General features: G+C 47.6%; 1 protein-coding gene across 1 annotated transcript in view; it reads left to right on the plus strand.

Annotated features, from left to right (window-relative positions):
• The window catches only part of MEMO1 (mediator of cell motility 1), a 143,604-nt gene extending 125,876 nt beyond the window's left edge, over nucleotides 1–17,728 (plus strand). The window contains exons 8-9 of the mRNA XM_086927475.1: nucleotides 11,144–11,248; nucleotides 17,051–17,728. Coding sequence (XP_086783601.1) covers nucleotides 11,144–11,248; nucleotides 17,051–17,182 — 237 coding nt within the window. The 3' untranslated portion in view covers nucleotides 17,183–17,728. The remainder of the gene's footprint in view (nucleotides 1–11,143; nucleotides 11,249–17,050) is intronic.
• The last annotated feature ends 1,153 nt before the right edge of the window (nucleotides 17,729–18,881 follow it).

Genomic DNA, 18,881 nt, shown 5'->3' on the forward strand with positions numbered 1-18,881 from the left:
CTCCGTAACACGCTGGCCCACATTGAACAAGATATTTCCAGACTAGACACGCGCCTCGCTTCCCTCCTGAATCCAAACGACCAGGCGGAAAGACTCGCCCTACTGTCAGAGACACAGCAGAAAGGCAGATACTATATATTGGGAAATATCAGGCAGCACGTCGGTACGGCGAGAGAGAACGTACTGGCAGAGTGCTGGCACAAATGCTGAGACCACCCTACAGAAAATCCTACATTACTGAGTTGCACTCTGCCTCTGGTGCCACGCTGTCCACTACCTCGGCCATTAGGGACAAGTTCTTGGACTACTACACCACATTATATTCCTCCTTGGCTGACTCGGATGGCACTACCCAGACTGCCTATTTAGATGAGATCGCGCTGGTGTTCCTGGAAAAGTACATGCTCGACTTTATGGCGAGCCCATATCAGTCACAGATGTAGAATTGGCCATAGACACCCTGCGAAGTTCTCTGCCCCAGGGTTGGATGGCTTCACTGGGGACTTATATAAAGAATTTAAGGACATATTGGCTCCTCAGGTAATCAAGGTTTACGCTGAAGCACTGGAGAAGCAAATTCTCCCCCTCCTCGTTGCGGGAAGCCGTAATCGCACTTCTCCCGAAACCCGGCAAAGACCATAAACAATGGGGTTCCTATCGACCAATGTCCCTATTAAATCTGGACTACAAAATCCTAGCCAATAAGCTTTCACGACTAATGGAATACATAATTTCTCCAATGCAGTCTGATTTCGTACCCCGGCGATCCACATCCCTGAATCTCTGCACGTTGTTCGCCGCTCTGCACAGAATACAGCCCGAGGTCCCTGCGACCGCGGTGCTATTGGATGCCGAAAAGGCGTTCAATTCTTTAGAGTGGCCTTTCCTCGTGGAAGTGATGCTTCTGGTTAGACATCTCCAGGAACGCCATTTACATAAGGGACTACAGTTTAATGCTGGTCCCTTACTCGCCTCTAAAAAAAAAAGAAAATAACATTGCAAATATCGACCACCAATTATTCCTATTGCGACCTCCCTATTACATTGTTGATCGTTGTACAAATGATGATAAATAAATCCATGTGAACGAGCAGGGATAACCTTGGTTGTAGTGCTTGCCAAAAAAGCTAAAGTGCGTTCATTCAACATATAGTTATTTCTAATTAGTTATTTAATTACCTGATACAATTTCACAGTCGTTTTTAAGACTTATAAAACATTACTTAAGCCTTAAAACTGATTGTGCCACGTATTCAGCTAAACAATGGCCTGGGTTTGCGTGCTTGTAAAGTGCATTGTGCTGCCTGAGATTGCCACTAGAAGTTAGACGGCCTTACTGCACCCTTGGAGAACCTACTAAGGCTTCTTGATCAATTATTCTGCCTGTATGTCTAGTTTTAGCCCTTAAAAGTGTTTGTGCCTCTTATATGTTCAGTCGTGTAGATCACCTTGCTCTTGCGTAAAAGCAATGCTAAGAGTTCAATTAATTACTGATGTTATTCTGAGATGCCTTCTGCCTTAAATAACGAATTGTGTTATGCCAGTGGTCCTAGTTACTTAATTTACGGCCTCTTACAAGCCGTGGTAAGACTTACAAAACCTTGATTGAACCTTAAAATTGTTTTGTGCCTTGTGGTCGGGTCAAGGATGGCCTGGGTTTCCATGATTATAAAGTGCATTGTGCTGGCTAAGGTTGCCACAAGGAGTAAGGCAACCCTTCTTAGAAAAACATTCTTAAGATGTGGCCTTCAGTTTATCTCCTGGGAGACTAACATGCTTCAGTGCATTATATTATCGTTTGGTTACTAATCCTATGCAGGACCTAATAAAAATACATACAGTCGCAAACAGAAAGCGCATCACAGAAGATAAGTAACATGTTTGTTTAGTTTTGGACTTCAGTTCTCAGTATGGCTCCATTATAGATACAGTTGTTAAAATGTTTAGAAATATTTTCTTATACGACTTGTGCTTTTTCTTTTCTGTGATGTCGTTCCTATTGTCTAGTATAAATTTGAACTATAAGGACTTTGAAAAGACTGACAATAATAATGCCCCTGTTACTAACTGCTAGTCTTTATTACAAAGCATCTGTTTCTGTCTACCAAATGTGATTATTCGTGTATTCTTTGGTAGTAGGAATGCCTGTGTTTATACCATTTATGCACCCCCCTTTATGGGAAGTGTTAAGAATCTATAATTAAAGGATGAACGCAGCTTTTAATTTATTGTGAAATAGTGGGTGCCAAGATACTGGCCTTGGGTAGGGTCGCCTTCAAGCTATAAGTGCTGTCTTTTGTTTCCAGCTGAGTTCTCGCTCTAGAAATTACAGTATATAATGAGCATGAGTCTGGAGTTTGTTGCCTTTAGACCCCAGATTCTACACATCATTTCCACTAATGCCCTCTGTGTTAAGAAATACGCCTTGTAGAGCACATACCCATTCACTAGTGAGATGAATGCAAGCAGGGATCCTGTGTCAACCCTGTTTTTACATCCTCACAGCCTCTGACCTTGTCAAGATGATCTTGGCCATTTATAAATCCCAACCTTAACCCCTTTGATGCTCATGACGGAACGGTTGCGTCATGAGCATCGGTTGAGCTGTGCTCATGACGGAATCGTTCCGTCATGACCACACCCATTTCCATTGGGGGTCAGCACCCGGCGGTAAATCGTACCGCACCGATGTGGTTAAGGGGTCTGTTTAGAGATTTTCGAAGCAGAAGTTTTCACTTGTGTCTTACAGAGCACCCTTGGCATGAAACCCAGTGCAACCATTACCAAGCTGGGAATAAATAGCCTGTGGTACAGTGGCCCTGGTATGAAATAAGTGGTAGAGCATGCCCTCAAGAAGTATGCCTTCTAGGGTAACTATCTCAGTAAGTTGTTGGTCACTGAGCCATGTAGCAGCCCACTGTAATTTTGCTGATAAGCAATGTAATTCAAAATCCATGTATATGACTTTGCCATTGTAATCTCTAGCCCAAATACAGTCTCAAAATTGTGCTAGGACACAGTGATTGGGACCATGTGAACCCTCAACTAACTTATGAACAGTAGGCCTGTCCATGGAAGCCTGGATCCAATGGATTGTCCTCCACAGAGGAATGCCCAAAGATGGTTCTCAACTTTAGTTTAGTCACAAAGGGTTCCATTGCCTGCACAAATAACAATGGGCAGCCCTGCCAAGTATCACACATCAGCTGTGGCTCTAGCGCATTTCAGTGTGGTGGTCTGCATCACCGCACTGAAATGCAAAGTCACGCATAAATGGGACAGCAGCTGAGAGCTCCTCGCTGACAATTATGCTGATTAAACTAAAAGAGTGGCAGCGAGCTGTGTCATGCACGCTGCTCCTGGGCTTGGGGGCTGACAGTGACTGAGGTAATAGCTTCTGCTAACTCACTTGGCTGCTACAGTTTATTAATAGAAGATGGTTTCCCAGTGCTGCATTCATTGCCACGACTGATGTCACGAGGCAGTGCTGTGTCCAGTAGGCGCGCTGCCTACTGAGCTACTTTGAAAGTCAGCAGTACAGTATATTTATATACCGATCCCAACCAAGAGTACCTGCCTGAACCCGCGGCGTAGGTATATAGTAGTTCAGCGGACTTGCTGTGGCTGCTATTAATAAATACAAATAATGCTTCAATCATTCTGAGTTGCCTGCGCCCTCTGCCTTTGGTGTACTGTGGCTGAGAACTGTGCAGTCACGCTGTCTGCACCGCTCAATTTTCTGCTGCCTGCCGTTAGTGTACTTTAGTTCAGTGACTTCATAGAGTTTCTAGTTGCTCAAATGGATGTCATTTTATGTTTCCCTAGTCTTAATTGCGTGACTTTGCTCTCGAGAAAGTGACACTTATAATAATTGAAATGTCACTTTTAATTTCACTGAAATTATGAAAATGTCACACGCAATTTGAAACCTTGGAAGCTATGAATGGGGCAGCCCAGTAACATGCTGCGCTCTAGAAGGTATGATGGCGGATGATTGTTGGCTTTTGTTTAAGTATTGATGTTAATCAGAGCCCCTTCGCAGCCTCAGATTAAGATCAATACTTAAACAAAAGCCAACAATTGCTCTCGCTGCCGTGCATTACTAACACAACAGTAGAGGCAGTTTAAAAACACTGCGCGTACTTGCAGAATGTACACGCTGTGTTTTTAAAGTGGCTCTACTGTTGTGTTGGTATACCGCGGTGCGGGGAGATTGTGGGCTTTTGTTAAAGTATTGATGCTAATCAGATCCCGTGAAGGGGCTCTGATTAACATCAACATTTAAACAAAAGCCCACAATCCCGCGCTTTACCAACAGCCACATAGCACCATGCCCCAAGAAAGCCTTACCTGTACTCCGTCCCGACTCCGGCACGCCGCAATTAGAAAGTGGCTGTTTTTTCGCGCCGCTCGCTGTTTTAAAGCAGCGGCGCGACTCTCTCTTGCAACGTTCTGGCTGTGTGCGCGCTCGACACACGGAGTGCGCGGCCACGTCTGGAGAGGTGCGCGCGCCCGCGCACGTTCGCGGGAACAGTGCTCATGACATGTTAAATGACCTCAATAACAACAGTATTATTATTACGTTCTAGTGTAGCACATAGCTACTCAAGGGGTTTTCTATCATTTCGAAGACAGGAGACCTCTTAGAAGTGTGACCTAGAATAACTAGGTTTTAAATGCCTTGTGGAAAGTGGATAGGGAGGCGAAGCATCTCGGAGATTCAGGGAGAGTGTTTCTTTACTTGGGAACAATCTTCCTGAGTCTCTGAGACTACATCGCTAATGTTTTGCAGTGTGAATCTTTTCTGGATTCACATGCTGTGCATTATTCTGCCAGCTTTTTAGGTCTCGCGACCTATCGAAGTGCGCAAGCGGATCGAGCAGAGCGAGAATTCAAGTGGCGAAAACATCGTCAAACTAAAGGGCTTTCAGCCCCGCGGTTTTCATGCTGTTCACGTGAACCACGTGATAACATGCACGCGCATTCAGGGCCAGCCAGCCCAGCACATCAAAGGGCTTCTCCTCCCCTAATTATTCATGGTCGGCCGCAGGCCGGCCGTACTTTCAGTTTCCCGAAACGGCTTCTCCTCACCTAATTAGGGGAGGAGAAGCCCTTTGATGTGCTTCACACCAATGCGCCTCACAGTCATTCCTCTTGTTTGTATTTGCTTCGGCTGCGGGAGAGCATATGTCATAAGTACATATGTCCTCTTCTTTTGCCTCTGAGTTTTAAACAAGCAAAGCTGGTCCTTCTGTACTTGCAGTTTCACTTCTAATGTGTGTTGTTATTTATCATGATTTTTAGCTGAGGTGTATCACGCTCGTTCATGAGTTTGATCTTTTCATACTGTGAAATGTTTTCTAAGTTGTTTTTGATTGTCTTACCGCTGGAGGTCTCCCTGTGCTACATTTAGCCTCTGACACATGCAACGCCACGCAACAACGCAACGCCACTTAACCATGCAACGCCACTCAACCATGCAACGCCACTCAACCATGCAACGCCACTCAACCATGCAACGCCACTCAACCATGCAACGCCACTCAACCATGCAACGCCACTCACACATGCAACGCCACTCACACATGCAACGCCACTCACACATGCAACGCCACTCACACATGCAACGCCACTCACACATGCAACGCCACTCACACATGCAACGCCACTCACACATGCAACGCCACTCAACTACGCAACGCCACTCACACATGCAACGCCACTCACACATGCAACGCCACTCAACTACGCAACGCCACTCACACATGCAACGCCACTCACACATGCAACGCCACTCACACATGCAACGCCACTCACACATGCAACGCCACTCAACCACGCAACGCCACTCAACCACGCAACGCCACTCAACCACGCAACGCCACTCAACCACGCAACGCCACTCAACCACGCAACGCCACTCAACCACGCAACGCCACTCAACCATGCAATGCCACTCACACATGCAACGCCACTCACACATGCAACGCCACTCACACATGCAACGCCACTCACACATGCAACGCCACTCACACATGCAACGCCACTCACACATGCAACGCCACTCAACTACGCAACGCCACTCAACTACGCAACGCCACTCAACTACGCAACGCCACTCAACTACGCAACGCCACTCACACATGCAACGCCACTCACACATGCAACGCCACTCACACATGCAACGCCACTCACACATGCAAAGCCACTCACACATGCAACGCCACTCACACATGCAACGCCACTCACACATGCAACGCCACTCAACCACGCAACGCCACTCAACCACGCAACGCCACTCACACACGCAACGCCACTCACACATGCAACGCCACTCAACTACGCAACGCCACTCAACTACGCAACGCCACTCAACTACGCAACGCCACTCACACATGCAACGCCACTCACACATGCAACGCCACTCAACCACGCAACGCCACTCAACCACGCAACGCCACTCAACCACGCAAGGCCACTCAACCACGCAACGCCACTCAACCACGCAACGCCACTCAACCACGCAACGCCACTCAACCACGCAACGCCACTCACACATGCAACGCCACTCACACATGCAACGCCACTCACACATGCAACGCCACTCACACATGCAACGCCACTCACACATGCAACGCCACTCACACATGCAACGCCACTCACCTACGCAACGCCACTCACCTACGCAACGCCACTCACCTACGCAACGCCACTCAACAACCCAACGCCACTCAACAACCCAACGCCACTCAACAACCCAACGCCACTCAACAACCCAACGCCACTCAACAACCCAACGCCACTCAACCACGCAACGCCACTCAACCACGCAACGCAACTCACACATGCAACTCCACTCAACCACGCAACCCCACTCACCTACGCAACGCCACTCACCTACGCAACGCCACTCACCTACGCAACGCCACTCACCTACGCAACGCCACTCACCTACGCAACGCCACTCACTTACGCAACGCCGCTCACCTACGCAACGCCACTCACCTACGCAACGCCACTCACCTACGCAACGCCACTCACCTACGCAACGCCACTCACCTACGCAACGCCACTCACCTACGCAACGCCACTCACCTACGCAACGCCACTCACCTACGCAACGCCACTCACCTACGCAACGCCACTCACCTACGCAACGCCACTCACACATGCAACGCCACTCACACATGCAACGCCACTCACACATGCAACGCCACTCACACATGCAACGCCACTCACACATGCAACGCCACTCACACATGCAACGCCACTCACACATGCAACGCCACTCACACATGCAACGCCACGCACGCATGCAACGCCACGCACGCAACGCCACTCACGCACGCAACGCCACTCACACACGCAACGCCACTCACACACGCAACGCCACTCACACACGCAACGCCACTCACACACGCAACGCCACTCACACACGCAACGCCACTCACACACGCAACGCCACTCACACACGCAACGCCACTCACACACGTTACGCCACTCACACACACGCAACGCCACTCACACACACGCAACGCCGCTCACACACGCAACGCCACTCACACACACGCAACGCCACTCACACACGCAACGCCACTCACACACGCAACGCCACTCACACATGCAACGCCACTCACACATGCAACGCCACTCACACGTGCAACGCCACTCACACATGCAACGCCACTCACACATGCAACGCCACTCACACATGCAACGCCACTCAACCACGCAACGCCACTCAACCACGCAACGCCACTCAACCACGCAATGCCACTCACACATGCAATGCCACTCACACTTGCAACGCCACTCACACATGCAACGCCACTCACACATGCAACGCCACTCACACATGCAACGCCACTCACACATGCAACGCCACTCACACATGCAACGCCACTCACACATGCAACGCCACTCACACATGCAACGCCACTCACACATGCAACGCCACTCACACATGCAACGCCACTCACACATGCAACGCCACTCACACATGCAACGCCACTCACACATGCAACGCCACTCACACATGCAACGCCACTCACACATGCAACGCCACTCACACATGCAACGCCACTCACACATGCAACGCCACTCACACATGCAACTCCACTCACACATGCAACTCCACTCACACATGCAACTCCACTCACACATGCAACGCCACTCACACATGCAACGCCACTCACACATGCAACGCCACTCACACATGCAACGCCACTCACACATGCAACCCCACGCCACTCAACCACGCAACACCACTCACACATGCAACGCCACTCACACATGCAACGCCACTCACACTTGCAACGCCACTCACACCTGCAACGCCACTCAACCACGCAACGCCACTCAACAACCCAACGCCACTCAACAACCCAACGCCACTCAACAACCCAACGCCACTCAACCACGCAACGCCACTCAACCACGCAACGCAACTCACACATGCAACTCCACTCAACCACGCAACCCCACTCACCTACGCAACGCCACTCACCTACGCAACGCCACTCACCTACGCAACGCCACTCACCTACGCAACGCCACTCACCTACGCAACGCCACTCACCTACGCAACGCCACTCACCTACGCAACGCCACTCACCTACGCAACGCCACTCACCTACGCAACGCCACTCACCTACGCAACGCCACTCACCTACGCAACGCCACTCACCTACGCAACGCCACTCACCTACGCAACGCCACTCACCTACGCAACGCCACTCACCTACGCAACGCCACTCACCTACGCAACGCCACTCACCTACGCAACGCCACTCACCTACGCAACGCCACTCACCTACGCAACGCCACTCACCTACGCAACGCCACTCACCTACGCAACGCCACTCACCTACGCAACGCCACTCACCTACGCAACGCCACTCACCTACGCAACGCCACTCACCTACGCAACGCCACTCACCTACGCAACGCCACTCACCTACGCAACGCCACTCACCTACGCAACGCCACTCACCTACGCAACGCCACTCACCTACGCAACGCCACTCACCTACGCAACGCCACTCACCTACGCAACGCCACGCACGCAACTCCACTCACACACGCAACACCACTCACACCCACGCAGAGCCACTTTTACCCACACAGCACCACTTTCAGACACACAACGCCACTCACACCCACGCAAGCCCACTCTCACACACGCAACGCCACACTCACCCATGCAACGCCACACTCACCCATGCAACGCCACTCACACACGCAACGCCACTCACACACGCAACGCCACTCACACACGCAACGCCACTCACACACGCAACGCCACTCACACACGCAACGCCACTCACACACGCAACGCCACTCACACACGCAACGCCACTCACACACGCAACGCCACTCACACACGCAACGCCACTCACACACGCAACGCCACTCACACACGCAACGCCACTCACACACGCAACGCCACTCACACACGCAACGCCACTCACACACGCAACGCCACTCACACACGCATCGCCACTCACACACGCATCGCCACTCACACACGCATCGCCACTCACACACGCATCGCCACTCACACACGCAACGCCACTCACCCACGCAGTGCCACTTTCACACACACTGTGCAGTGCACAATAGGTCTCGCAGTAGGAAAGTTGGAGATATTGGTTTTGTAAATGACAAAGCCCTTTATGTTTTTAACATGCAAAATAAAAGGCATTGTTATTTGCAATTGTAATAGCTCCAACTTTCCTACTGCGAGACCTATTGGCAACGCCAGTGCTTGTTTATTGTTGGTGGGCGTCAACATACCACCATATGGTGTCCCTCTGTGACGTTGACACGCTTCCTCCGGAAGTTCACACCTTTGGTTGCCATCTTCAGATACTTTTTGTCCGCCGTAGGGTCTGGATCAATATGGGAAGAGCTCCTGAAGATTGGAGAGAAGAATCAACGAAAATAATCTACAGAACAGGAGAAGAAGCTCTTCAGCGTACCGGTCTTCGAGTCTAGGAGCTAGGGTGCGGCGAAGAGAACAATATAAAACTTTGACGGTATACGAAGAATGCACATGCAGGGGGGCTCCCTGTGCGCGGTAATGGACAAGACACCATTCAAGTTTTGTGACAATTGTCAGCATAAGTACGCACGGAAGGATCAGCATCTGGTCTGCAAACTTTGTCTTCCTCTGGACCATCGAAGCGAAGACTGCAACACATGCTCGGCTTTCACCCCAAAAAATTTGAGGGTAAAAATTTAAATCCATATTTGTAAAGCGCGAAGTACTCATCCTTATGGGTCTCAAGGCGCTGGAGACATTGTGGAAATTAAGTGAGCTATTGCCCAGAGTCACACGGTACTGAGCTGCCGCCAGAGCCCGGGATCGAACCGTGAACCCTGTGCTCTGAAGTCAGCTGCCCTTGCTACTGCATCACACCTCTCTAAGAGAGAGACAGAGAAGAGCAAATTACAACATGCAGGGTTAAGGCCCACCTCCATCGCTTTGAGACCTGGGCCTCTCCAGCGAAGAGAAGTACAATGTCGTAGAAGGGCCTGAAGGCATAGAGGACGCGTACATCCTAGTTGTAGAGGTCGAAAAGAAAACTCAGAAGGAGGTAAGTGAACCATTGACCTTGAAAAAGATAGGTGAACCACCAAAGAGTGACTCTAAGTCCTCAAAATGAGCCTCGGCGCTGAAGTAATCGAACACCGCAAGCACGTCAAAGGACAGTCTGTCGGTTCCTTAGACAAGGACTCCGAGATGGCAAAACCCCTAGAAAAAACAATGGCAGCCATTTTAGGTGCTGGATTCCACTACAGTTTTTTGCCTGACTCACAAGTTTCAGACACACAAAAAAAAAAAGAAATAAGCACATGGAAGACCACATACTAAAAATTAGTATGTGGCGTCGCATGACTGCATTAGATCAGGCTCCAGTCCTTTAGCATGTGTCCAGTCGATGTTTCAAATCCTTGTTTGAATCACTAGCATAACATAATTTTTAGCAGAGTATTTTTCAGTAAATATAATGATGATTACTTGTTTGATGATCATTCAGTGGTGGACTTTGGATCGATAGATACTCCATGGTTGAGTAGATTTTAGTTTGATAAATGAGGTTAATTAGGTCTGATGTCCTGTTTCTCTTTTTCCTTACAGGGTATGGGTATCATTGAACAGTTGGACCCTGTATCCTTTAGTAATTACTTAAAGAAGTACCATAATACTATATGTGGAAGGCATCCCATTGGGGTTTTGCTGAATGTAAGTAGTACTTTATTGTATTGCTTGTCTCATTTTGTATATTTTTGTCTTACATCCTCTCACTTTCAGAATTTTTACTTAAGAGAAATATCCGCACTTTCTGGACACAACCAGGAGCTCACTTATCAGTCCAAAACATGATATATTGATATATATTTATATAAATGAATCTATTTATATATTGCTCTACTGCAGTAAATGTTATTTTATTGTTTTTACATTACTGTTAATTGTGTTTTCATTCATTTTCTATGCATCCGAGGGCGCTGGTCATCCCGACCCTGTCAGTCGGCAAGCCAGAGGTCAGGTCAGGCCACAACCCCCCCTCAATTTCCTCTTAGTCCGATCCTCTCAGATCATGGACATCCAGTTGGTGGCAGGATACGCCATCACCTCGGACTAGTGGGTTCTACAGATAATTCGAAGGGGCTACTCCCTCCCCTTTGAGACTGCCCCTCCCTCCATGCCTCCTACATACGATTGGCTAACAAAGGATAACCTTGCTTTGCTTTGAGAGGCAGTCACGACTCTCTTGGCCAAGGGTTCCATAGAGATGGTTCTGGTGCCAGAAGTAGGCTGTGGTTAATATTACCAACACTTTCTGGTCCCCATAAAGGACAGAGGCCTTAGTCTTATCCTTGACCTCAGAACCCCCTACTACTTATTTATTTATTTATTTATTTAGTGTGTTTTATATAGCGCGCAGCTACCCCAACAGGGTGTCCCGGCGCTTCTTCTGCACATTTGCTGAGTCTTACGCCAGTGAGTTTAACAGAAAAGGAAAGTTTTCAGTGCTTTGCGAAAAGGCAGCTCCTCCTGTATCATCCGAATGGAGATAAGAAGTTTACAACTACTTGCTCAAAAAAGCGAAAATCAGGATGCTCACTCGTGCTCAGGTTCTGTCTGCCTTGGACCCGGGACACTGAATGGTAGCTTTGGACTTGCAGGATGCTTATTTCCATATTCCCATCCTGCCTGCCCATTGCCGCTACCTACGGTTTACATTGGGCCATGGACACTTTAAGTTTACAGTGCTCCCCATCGACCTCACCAGTGCCCCTCTGGTGTTCACCAAGGTGATGGCGGTGGTCACAGCTCATCTGCAGAGATCCGGGGTTACAGTCTTCCCTGTTGAAGGCGGGCTTACCCCAGGCTGCATCCGCCGAAGTTATTCCTAACTCCTTTCCAGACGCTCACTTTCATCAGAGCTATTTTGGACACGGTGCAGTTTCAGGCCCCTCTTCCAAGACCAGGATATTCAAGCTATGATACTAATGTTTCACCTTTATCCTGAATTTTGGTGAGACTAAGTTTGAGGCTGCTGGGCCTCATGACCTCCTGCCTTTTGCCAGTGAATCATGCCAGTTGGCACATGCAGGATCTGCTGAGGGACCTGAAATTCCAATGGGTGCAGCATCGGTGGAATCTCATTGACCTGGTCCAGATTTCTGAGGGAACTGTACGAAATCTGCAGTGGTGGCTGACAAACTGCAAAAGGGTTACAGGCAGACCCCTCTCCCTTCCCCACCCAAATCTCACAGTGGTGACATATACATCACTTTTGGGATGAAGCTGCTATCTAGGAGATGTGGAGATCAGAAGACTCTGGTCTCCCGCGGAAGCCAGGTTTCACATCAACCTGTTGGAGCTTCGTGCAATCCAATTGCCATTTAAAGCCGCCTTACCATCTCTCAAGGGAATGCTAGTTCAGTCGTTCACAGACAACACCACCATGTGGTACTGCAACAAACAAGGCGTGGTGGGGTCATGGACCCTATGTCAGGAGGCCCTTTATCCTTGGACTTGGCTGGAACAGGGCATATCCCTGGTGGTTCAACATCTGCACAGTTCCCTGAACGCCTGGGCGGACAAACTATGCCTTGATGCCTAGCAGATCAACAATGGTATCTCCATCCGGAGGTAGTGCAAGGACTCTTTCAGCAGTGGGGAGAGCTTTGGTTAGTTCTGTTCGCTTGGAAGCGAACACACAATGTCAGCAGTTTTGTTCATTTTAGTTTCTAAGGCGGCTCTCGCTAAACGCCTTTTGTCTCAAGTGGCGGTCATGCCTCCTATACACCTTTCGGCCCATACCTCCTATCCAGAGTGCTCAAGAAGAGCAGGAGCGACTGGGCTCCAAGTCATTCTTGTGGCTCTGGACTCGGCATGGAGAGTTTGGTATCATGAGCTTCTGAAGATGAGCATCAATCCTCTGATCAGGTTGCCCCTTAAGGAGGATCTTCTGTCGCAGCAGGAGAGGGTCCTCCAGTCGAACCTGTTAACCCTCTGCCTTATTGCATGGAGCTTGAGCGTCAACAGTTTGTCAGGGTTTTCCCCTTCAGGGCCCGATTTGTATAAACACACCATTGTCAGTCAACTTCATGGCTCCACACTTCTGGTGTGGAAAGTCGTGAAAAGTACTGACGGCAGCGCACCGAGGTGGACATTACGATGGCGGAGACTATGACGTCACGTGGAGTCAACCGGCGCCACCTATCGGTGCGCAGGAGTCCTGCTCTAGAACAATATTCCGGATCTTGTCTGATGCCTGGGAAGTTCACAGGTGAGAAGTCTTTGGCTAGACCATATCTCTGCCAGATAAGGCGTTACCGAAGGGTAGTAACTTGTCCAACAGGAGCTTTAGCACCCATATGGAATCACCAACTACTCATCTACTGGTAATGACCCTGGCTTCATATACCAGTTTTCATTATGGCAGGTGACCTGAATTTAACTTTTGAACCAAAAGTCATCGCTCAGGTTATGTGCTCCGGCGAGCAAGAACTCTGGGGTATCCCAGAGTTATCTACTCCTGTGAAAAGCTATTTGTACAGAACTTCTTTGCAAATGGTCAATTTAACACTTACTTATCGGCTGCATGCTTCCAGTGGTTGCTCCCAATCCGAAATTACTCCCTCCCCCCACCCCCAACGTCCTTTTTTGGTTTTTTTTGAGGAGCTTATATCAGTGACATTGATTATAATGTCAACTATCTCAGGAAATGGAGAATTATGTTGGACATGGTAGTGATTTGTAGGGAGGAGAGGGATCACAACCCCTTGATTTTAACTGTGAAGGACTTAATACCCTTTGTCTAGTCAACAATTATTATCCCTTGTGAAAATAATTTGGTAGTGACCAAAACTGTAGGAATGTGAAGTGGAACACCATCTTCTCTCTTGAAGCAATCTCAGGCATTTATGCTAATGAGGCTATCTGCATGGACATTATGCTTGAGAATTGTAGCAACCATAATGTGATCGTTATTGAGCACAGTAATTTGTTAGTGGTTTTAAGAGATCATTTTGTGAAGAACTATAAACAGACTTCTAGGATCATAATAGCCCTTGAGTGTTAATCCTCAAATTGTAGGATGGCAAGGGAAACACTTGTGCCTCCATAAAGCTAGGAAATAGGTCCTCAATTAGGGACTCCAGATCTCACAGAGGGCTGCCGTAAGATCTGTTAAAACAAATTGGGGACTTGAGAAATGTGACAATCTCCTTGAAGCATTCCATTAACCCCTTCCGTGCTGGGGCAATTCCCCTGCTGTGCTTGGGGGAGGGGGGGGGCGCGCACAGCGAGCTCATGACGAGCTCAGCTAGTCATGAGGCACAGTGCTCGTGTGCTCATGACGAGCAGAGCTCATCATGACCACACCCGTTTCCGTGGAACGCTCCGCACAGCAGGGGAATTATGCCCGCATGCGAGCATTCCATGGCTCATGACGAGCTCAGCTCGTCATGAGCACCGGAGCACCGTGCCTCATGACGAGCTCAGCTCGTCATGAGCCCAGAAGAGGTTAAGGATGACCTCCAGGCATTTTGACAGATAGTGAGCCAATGAGGGAAAAACTTTGCTAAACCTTTGGAGCTGTCCATTCAGCCAGACGAGTGAGTGGGCCATTTCATAAGATCTATTTTCCTTCCTTTTGGTCTATTCAGGGTTGGTCTGTAAATGGTCTAGGAGTCACCAAAATCTTAAGTTCGTTTCTAACCTCTGTTTCTTTTACTGTCACAGAGACACTAGCCACAGTTTTGCTGCAGAGGCAGGGCAAGGCTCCCGGGTTGGACAAGATTCCTTCTGACTTGGTTTGAGACAATTTAAATGTAATGGGTGCCCTATAGCAATGTTTTTCCAATTGCCATAGTTGCAGGTGCTGTGATGCCCCTAACTTGCAAGGGAGCTGAGATTGTACCGATCTTCAAAGAAGGGTTCCCAAACCTTCCAAGCATTTATCACCCTATTAGTTGGTTAGATAATCTTCAAAAAAAAGTTTTGCAAACATATTCTGGGGAAGTTACTGGAGTAGATTAAAGAAAATAAGGTTTTAACCAATTTACATGCTGGATTTTGCCCAAGACCGGAACTGTAGATCACGCCTTCTGCTTTCTGGTGGCCAAGTGGAAGGCAGTTGATATTGTGGGGAGCACTCTTTGTTACCTGCATTGAACTGCGAGCAGCTGTCGAACTGGTCCTAGGGGAAAGGTAATTGGAGGTACTTTCTGGTTTAGGTATTCCAAACAGCTTGTTTAATATTACCATATGCCATCATGAGGTGACATATGCAAGCTTTCAGTGGGGCCGAAATGGCAAACTGACTGAGGTAATTGCTGTCGAAAAAGGAGTTTGCCAAGGCAGTGTTTTCACCCGGACTTCTTTTTTTTTCTTTATTAACAGTTACATTGAGTTTTTGATGAATTGTGCAAAATATTCGTGATCTTGGCTAGCTAGAAGGGTCTGACGTTTTTTATGCTGATGATACCCTTCTCTTTAAAACTCATGCTGGCTTGCATACCCTTGTCAATAGCTTCGATCAGTTTAGTGAGCTACATGATTTAGAAATCAATATTTCTACAATTAAGCTGAAGATTTACTATTAGCTCAGGAATGTTAGAGGAACTTTCAGATTGAGCCATGGGCTCCCCCGATCATCAAGCGTTGCCTTCTACTTAAGCACCAGGCTCCTGGCATTGATGTGCTGCAACATTTGTTTATGCTCTGGATACACTGTACTCTCTACATAAATTAGATTGCAAGGACATGTAAGGATGTAAACTGCAAAGTCTGTTTTGCAGTTAAAGGCTCCTCTTATTTTTACTGGTTTCTTCCTAAATGGTATGTTGTACTCAGTTTTATTTATGCCGTATTGGCGTGCTTTACATTTCATAACCTTTCCGAAAACCATTGTCCCTAGTTAGCCAATTAGTCGTGTTCCTACCAACCAGGTTAGACTTGACAGGTGTAGCCCTCATCGATCTACACTTTTTTTTTATATGTGAACATCCCTCTTTTAGGGACCTTTGCTCCTATTATTGTATCACTTTTAACTAGATGCCAATGTTTTGCCATTATCCCTCTCACCTGCCTCCACCCTAGACAGTAGTTAGTTATACATGATGATTGATTGATTGATACAGCTTTTCTCATTGGAGGTTTGATTCTTTTTCTTTCTCTTTTTAGACTTTCCCCAAACATGAGCGCCTCTCTTTTTTAGGTCTCGCCTACGCAGCGCGCATGCGCAGCATAGGAGAAGACCTAGTCCAATCGGTCCTCTTTTCAAGCCACAAGTGCACACGTTCCATATCCTTCAATGGCAACGCGTGCACGTTTGGCTATTCCCTTGCAGGCTCGAGCGCTGACAGGCATATAATATGGTGCACTAAACCTGTTTGAACATTAAGCACCTCAGCAATGCACCACCCCACACGGGCCCTGGTAGGCTTTAGGTTTAAGACATTATTTTGATCTTGATAAGTGTCTTAATGATGTATATAACTGTTTTAATTTTTCTTTTTTGTCTAGGCTATTACAGAGCTTCAGAAGAGTGGATTGAATATGAGCTTTTCATTTTTGAACTATTCCCAATCAAGCCAGTGTCGAAACTGGCAGGACAGTTCAGTTAGTTATGCTGCTGGGGCACTTATGGTTCACTGAACCAACTTCTCAGGAACTGCGCAGTATCACAAACGTACCTACAAGCACCCACACGTACATATGCTGTCACATTTTCCTGTATGTTAGGTCACAACGTAAATTTTAATCAAATGAACTGTTACTGGCTCTTTGGATATACTGAAACCTAAAACTAGTAGAACTCTTTTAGTTGGTGTGGTCCTTCCTTATTTTCATCCCCCCCCCCCAAAAAAAAACATGCTTGCTGATACAAGAGAACTGCAGGAAGGCTGACGTACAGTATTCTTGGAGAATAAGCAGGAGGACGTGCAAGCCTGCTGGTGAACCTCATAAAAGCAGTACTTCTGATGAATATACAGGCATTTACAGTTTTGAGCACATGTACTTGCCTTTCGGCCATTTTGTATGTTGGAAATGGGATGGTATATAGGGAAGCCTTTTTAAAGAAAAACGTGCATACATTATCCTGTATTAGAAGTTATGCTAATCCCAGTATTGTTAGTTAATTACCCTATGTTGTACAGCAAATACTTTCTACTTTAGTTGCTAATAAAGGGCTACACATCATATTGGTCTAGATTAATTTATTTGCTTCTGCTGTTTGACATACATCACTTTGCAACACCTTTATAATTGCTTTAAAACTATAATGTGTTCATCCTTTATAAGAAACCTGTGACAATCCACAGTCTTAGTTGTATCAGTGGCTCCTTTTTAACCTATATTATAATGTATTTCAATGTTGAATATATGTAAAACACTGTATAAGTCATCATTTATATACTCTTCAATTATTGTATTTATAGAAAATAGTACAGACAGCATATGAAAAGGGTATTTTTCTACCTCGGATCAACCACATTCTTCAGTCTCCACTAAGCCTTCAGGACTGATTCATTAACCGGCTCCATCTCCTTCGGTGTCGGACATAAAATGTTCGAAATCCTCTAACCCAAATCAACCAAACCGAAACCCTTGCAGCAATCCTCGGTTTCCATATCCCAGGTTAAGCCTATACTTAAAAAAAATGGACATTAGAAAGGAAAATTCACATTCAAGAAGGCACAGGGTGTATTATAGCCCCTTCACCACCACCGAAGAGGCAGTTAACTTTTGAGGAGGAATTGGAAGTTCCTTTACCCCTCGTAGGAGGACTAAGGCAAGCCTACCAGCCCTGCACATTATCCTCCCACCCCACCACTGCCATCCCCTCCTCTACCCCTTCCAGCATCACCACCTCCACCAACCCCTCTTTCCCCACATCTGGACCGTCTGGACAATGCACCTCCAGGTTCTCACATAGGGGGTAAAGGAGAACCATTAGGGGACCCTGATCCTTGGGACGCTTATGATACAGACCACATAACTCCTAATGACCCAGCTCTTTACTCAGCTTGCATCTCCCCTCCTGAAGATGCTACTGCTAACCAACAAGCGATCACTAGTGCAGCTACTTATTATGAAGTCGAACTTCATAGAGTTATTAGAACAGGAGTTCCTCTTTGATTCCCTGCCAACCACTCATAAAGACACTCAGTTTCTGCCCATGCTCCCTGGCATGATGCGTCACACTGATGCCATATTTAAAGAGCCAGTATGTGCCTATGTGATAACCCCACAGGTAGATAAAAATATAATGCTGCTCCCTCAGGCTCTATTTTCATACTTCAGGTGCCACCGGACTCCATTGTTTATACCACAGCTTGTAAGTGAACCAATA

The sequence above is a fragment of the Lissotriton vulgaris genome, chromosome 6 (assembly GCF_964263255.1).
Source record: "Lissotriton vulgaris chromosome 6, aLisVul1.2, whole genome shotgun sequence".
Classification (NCBI taxonomy): domain Eukaryota; kingdom Metazoa; phylum Chordata; class Amphibia; order Caudata; family Salamandridae; genus Lissotriton; species Lissotriton vulgaris.